This window comes from Quercus robur, chromosome 11 (genome assembly GCF_932294415.1).
Source record: "Quercus robur chromosome 11, dhQueRobu3.1, whole genome shotgun sequence".
NCBI classification, from domain to species: Eukaryota; Viridiplantae; Streptophyta; class Magnoliopsida; order Fagales; family Fagaceae; genus Quercus; species Quercus robur.
In genome coordinates this window covers 24,307,244-24,313,651 of record NC_065544.1, presented here as the reverse complement: position 1 = coordinate 24,313,651, position 6,408 = coordinate 24,307,244, and the positions used below count along the sequence as shown (strand labels likewise).

At 28.7% G+C, this 6,408-nt stretch overlaps 1 protein-coding gene across 1 annotated transcript; it reads left to right on the top strand.

Moving 5' to 3' along the window:
- Window positions 1-817: 817 nt before the first annotated feature.
- LOC126704870 (S-protein homolog 5-like) lies at window positions 818-1,249 on the top strand. The gene has a single exon (XM_050403863.1). The coding sequence runs from the start codon at window positions 818-820 to the stop codon at window positions 1,247-1,249; it is 432 nt and encodes a 143-aa protein (XP_050259820.1).
- Window positions 1,250-6,408: the final 5,159 nt, after the last annotated feature.

Below are 6,408 nucleotides of genomic sequence, written 5' to 3'. Positions count from 1 at the left end.
TCAACAAGTGTAAGGCTCTGATGACTTTAAGGAGGCTATATAAGAGAAGGACATCCCCATGAAGAGGGGATCGGAAAAAAGAGCAAAGGAAGAACAGAAGAGAGAGAGAAAGACCATAGCCTTTGATCAGGAACAAAAGTGCACCCGCACGTCTCCTCGGACCGAACATCCAGTGGACATGAAGGAGATATTCTTACGTTCAATTGTTGCATGGCCCAAAATTAACTAACCCTCACTTCGTTAGGGCCTAGTTCTGTAAACCGCTCTCTACAAATTCATTGTCTAGAGCTCTTTGGGCCAGAATCACCTACCTACTGGGCCTGGGCCCCAAAATTGACCCTACAATAATAATAATAATAATGAGATGAAATTTGTTATGTAAAGCACCAAATCTACCAAAAAAAGGAGAGTTAATTGATTTAAAAGTAACATACAAATATTACACTTTCCCCTTTTGCTAAAAATACAAATAAGCTACACTTTAATATTTGCGCACATATATAAATAACCTTTACAAATAACAGATTTAGAGTAAGTAATACATCCTCCTAGAGCACGGTGGCGTACATAGTATTTACTCCTCTTACATTTATGGTACATTTCACTAATAAAATTAATATTACGATCTACTATAAATATGAGAGGAGGGACACCAAATTACCATGCTTTGGAAGCACATAATTTTCCTAAAGAATTGCACAAGAAGTACAAATGTTATTTCTTAAAAAAAAAAAAAAAAAAAAAATGTTATTGCTTTATATAATATGCATTCTCAAAAGTGGGAACACCACTATCATTGCACTATCACCCGAACAACATGAAGATTTCCATCAGTCTTATGCTTCCTTTCTCCTTCGCAATTGCATTGTTAGTTGTTTACATGCTAATATTACAACCTGACCAGTTACATGGCAGGGAATATGACGTTCGTGTGGTCAATGGCTTCACAAACAACGACTCGCTTCCTTTGGTGATTTGGTGTGCATCCAAAGACAGTGATCTCGGAGGACGTGCACTCCAAGAGCACGACGACTTCAGCTGGAGACTCAGGACCAACTTATGGGGCACCACTCATTTCTTATGCACCATGAAATGGGACCAAAAGAGGAAGAGTTTTGATGCGTTTAAGGGTCCCAGGGATATTTATCGCTGTGGTCCTCTTAGGAAGTGCTCTTGGTTGGTGAGAGAGGATGGGTTTTATTTCAGCAATGATGAAGTGAATTGGAAAAGAGAATTTTCATGGTATTAGCTTTCATGGTTCTTCGGTTCAAGCTATATATCCTGGATTTTGCAATGCTAATTGGGCTATGTTAAACTTGTATGAGGTAGATCAGATCAGTTACTGACTATAAAGGAAAAGTAAGTTTATGTTTCAGTTTTCACTCTAATTAAATGGGTCTGTCGTATTTTACTTTATATTTGATATTCTTCTCCAAAAAAATTAAAAAAATAAAAAAACTTTATTTTTGATAACATAGTATCATAAAGTAAGGATTCATTGAAAAACTGTTATGCAATCATTAGCTTTGAGAATACTAGAACAACTTAGTCATACATGGACTGGAATAGAGTACACTTCATAATTAAAATTTTATTTAATTTAACAGTAACATGACCTTAGATACATCTTTAAATTTATATTATTTGATCTAAATCATGAAATATATCTATTTCAAATTAATATAACATACAAGATTGAGCGGTAGAGATTTAGTTATTTCGGATGGAAAATACTTGTTGCACCACCTAAAAATTGCACTAAAATCATGACTAAAGTCATGGTTTTCAATTTGAAAATCGTAACTTCAAATAATGTTTTTAGTGCAATTTTCACACAAGTGTGAAGATGTGTGCAACAAGTAGTATATAATAAACATCACTCTATTTTGGAATGGAATATGATGGATATAAATCATAAACCATGGTAATTCTCTATGTTCTTTTACTTTTCCTTTTTTTTCTTATTATCTATTATTAGTATGTTTATAATTTAATAATTTCTTTAACTATCTCATCTTCTTTTTATTTCTTTCTAATCAGTGGTGGAGGAAAAAATTTTCCTGGGGAGAGGGGATGATAAATAAATAAATATATATATATATATATGTATATAAAGAAAAACCAACTTTTTGGAGGGCTAAATATATGTATATACATGTAAAGTATGTTTGTGTACATGATCTAACATATTTTTCTCAAAAAAGAAAAAATATATGTTATTGTATCATTTATAGTAAATTTTATATCAAAATTATCTTTCTACAACTCAAAAAAATATTTTCCTAAAAATTAGCTTTAACTAAAAAAATTTGTGTTCCTTGTTCTTTTATGGTACTAAAATCATTTATAGTGATGCTATACTAAATTTTCTAGCAAACTATCTTTCTATATGATTCTTATTATAAATTAAAAAAATTCTTTCTACATGCACACAATTTTTTTTTTTTTAAGAAACAAACACACACAAGGAAGAGAGAAAATGGTTCTAACACAAAGGCACACCACTTAAAATATATATATATATATATATATATTTATCTTGGTTCAATTCTTTGATCCTTTTTAAGTGGTTTAAAATTTAACATTCAAGATAGATGACGGGATAGTGATTTATAAATCTTAAACAAATTTTCCCTTAAAATATTCATCATTGACATGGTTTCCCATAATTTACTTATACCTTAAGACATGAATATTAAATTTTATAAACTAGTTAATACAATCAACTTAAGAAAAATGTTAAGTGTGTTCTACTTTTAAATTACTTTTATCTTAATTGATGTTCTTCAAAAGTTTAGGCTTTTGCTTTTAAAAGAGATTTTCTAATCTATTCGTGTAGTCATATGTTTTATATGCACCTTATTTGAGTTAGATATAAAAAGTAATATCAAAATGTACCTAAATGATATTCTAGGCCTTTGAATAGGTCATAATATAATTATTCTTAATATATATCCTAAGGGTCATTAAGTAAATTAAAACCTATTTTATAATTTTTGAAGTAAAAGGAGGGATGAAATTAAAAGGCAAGTTGAGGGGCCCATGGCCCCTTTGCAACCCTTCCCTCGTCCATTTTGCCAATTTCATGATCTAGGTTAGCTTCTACATATCTAAAAGTGTATATATAGTCTAGTGAATCCTTTAAAATTTTTAAATGACTTATACACTATTAAATCCAAAAATAAAATCTAAATTATAAAATGAATGAAAACAACAATTTTTTAAATGGAGATGATCATGTTCCCCTTTGCATTGCCACATCGCTATTATTAGTAACTATTTTTTTATAAAGCAAAACTTAGATACAATACTTATGTGCTATTCCTTAGGTTCCCATTTTAAAATTCTACCATGTGGATGTTTTTTCTTATGGGAATCTAGTGTACTTTTAAGTTAAGTAATCACATGACTAAATCTTAAAAGGGGAACCTAAAGTACTGTACTTAAATTTTGTCATTTTTTATATTTTGACATGGTAATATAGATAGATTGTAGAATCAGACACTTTATATATTCTTTTTTTAACTTTAATATTCTCTCCGCCATTGCCCTTCTATATTGGAAATTTCACCATTGTGCAGAAATCCTCTCTTATGTGGTTAATTAATTGTGAATAATAAGAAGAAAAGAAGTGGTGAATGTAAAGTAATAAAAAATTAATCATAATTTACCAGGTCAAAAAGATGTTACAAAAGTAATAATATAAAAATTGTGATACTAAAAGGAAGTCTTTCGACCATGTGTACGTATGACCAATCGTCCCTACAGTGCTAAACTTAAACGTCAAGATTTGACATACACATGTCAATATATATATATATATATGTTCCATCAGTACTCCGCCTAGAATTTGTTATCCATACAGTTTCCAAATTCTGCTTCATCGCCGGTCACATTTTAACTTCAGTCAACTTCAAAAATCCACTTTGAGTTTGATCAAGAGGGATACTAGAATACTTTATAGAATACACACATTCGTCTACGTTCTATCTTTCTCTGATCTTCTCTTTATATGTATTTTGGTGTTTTATATTTAAGAGTGGCAATTCTATAAGACCCACTAACCGAATATTCAACTAAGAAACTGAGCCATCGATGGCAGACATCAATGGGACATCACGGTAGTCGGTAGGATAATCAAAATCTTTCTGTCGGACGTTATATGGACCATGCAACTGATATATAACTGTGGTTGGTAAAAAAATTAAAGAAAGAGAAAAACAGGTAATATAATAATTAAGACTGCCATATCCATTCTTTTACCTCTAAACTACATATTGATTGATAGAGATGTAGGGTAATATGCTGATAGTATCCAAAAAAAAAAAAAGTATCAAATCTTAGAACTAGGATTGATACAGACCATTATATATAAATGCTGTTGGAATAAGACTTGCTCCATCAAAAATTATATCTACAGGGGCTTGGTCCTCCCCTTGGCTTTTTGTGAAGCATCCCATGTTTAGGAACTTTAACTGTTTTGAGTTTGAATAATCAGGATCGAGTTTAATTTTACTCCTACTGGATACCAGTGTATGCATTGCCATATGTATAACATTTTTCATATATATATATATATATATATATAAGTCTGTAACCCATGCATTCATTCACACAAAAGTTTACCATAACATGATTTTGGACATTTTTATAATTGTATTTGTATATGAAATTATATATTTCACTATTTAAAAAAAATTAATGTACCATAATTCTAAAATAACATATAAAATTGTGTGATTTTAAATTTTAATAACATGTTATATTATAAAATAACATATAGAATAAAATTTAAATTTAATTAAAAAATATATTAGAATATAACATGTAAAAATGTGTGGTTTCCAAAGCTTTATATATATATATATATATATACTAGTGTGGGTTGCACGTGCTGGCCCTTTAGTGAGAGAATTAATATAAATTTTTTTTGTTGAAGAAGTATGAAGTCATGTACTTAAATTTAAAATAGCTATTTGAATATCTATGTACTATGACAATTTTTTAGAACTTATTTACTAAATGTAATATCTATTAACCAAAAAATGCTACAAATAATGATAATGAATGTCATCATCTTTCAACAATATTTAAATTTTCGCAATGAATGATAATATATGCTACAATTTTTTTGAAGATCTTCATTAAATTAAATATTTGCAATCATCTACAATGAAGATTTTTTTATTCATATTTCATTCTTTATTATCTTAGTTTATGAGTCTAACTACGGTGTTTAGCTTACTTATTTTTAATGAATACCCTTTTAAGTAGGAAAATAAATTAAAATAAGAACAAAATAAGAAAAGACATATGTCATCAAAGTTTTTATTAGATAAAATTATAAGTGTAGAAGATTTAAATCTGATAAATTAGTGTTCTCTAGGTAACAAATAGAACACCATATATCATCATTCTAACTTTCCAAGCATGACTACCAGTCTACCACATAAAATTCAAAATACACAAAGAAATTTTTTGGGACATTAAAATTTAGTAGAAGTATATTAGACATTGCACAATAGAATATTTTAGGAATTATAAGATTTTGTTAGGGTTTAACTAAGAGAGAACAACATGGGTATATGCACATTTACAAAATATAAATGATGAAATTATTCAACTTTCCTTTAGGTGGGAATGCAACTATCCCGAACATAAAGGAGGAAAGTGTTACTTCGTCAATTTGTGTGTGTTATGTTTGTGTAAAACAATGTGTGTGTGTGTGTGTGTTTATTTTATTTTATTTTTTTTTTTTTGAAAACTTGAAACAATGTGTAAAAAAAAATCAACCTAAAAAAATTATGCATTAAATAATGAATTTTAGTTCAACAAATTGAATAAACCAAAAAAGAAGTCTAGAAACACAACAACAAGTGACGATATTTTTACAATACCTTTATTTTTAGCTATGATGAGTCCTAGTCTAATATTTTATTATTTTATTTTAGAGTAATGTTACGTTCACAATATTTTCATAATAAATCTTAGGTGGTAAATTGCTATTGGTTTTAAATTTGGCTAACCACTTTTAACCGTGTATTTAAAAATAAAATTAAAGGCCAATGGAAGAAAATTGTGCCTAAAACAATGAGTTTTGGCTTACTAAATTTGACTAAACAAAAAAAGAAGCCTAGGAACACAACAAAATGTCACACAAAAAAAAAAAAAAAAAGTTTAGGAATATAACAAAACGTCACAACATTTTCGTAATATTTTTTATTTCCAACTGTGGTAGGTTCCAGTTTGATATTTTATTATTTAATTTTTACGTCCACAGCATTTTCACAACAAATCTTAGATAAAAAATTATTACTGGCTTTAAAATTATGTATTAAAAAAACAAGCAAAAAGACAATATTAAAAAATTGTGCGTGAAACGTACAGTGAATTTTGGCTCACCCAATT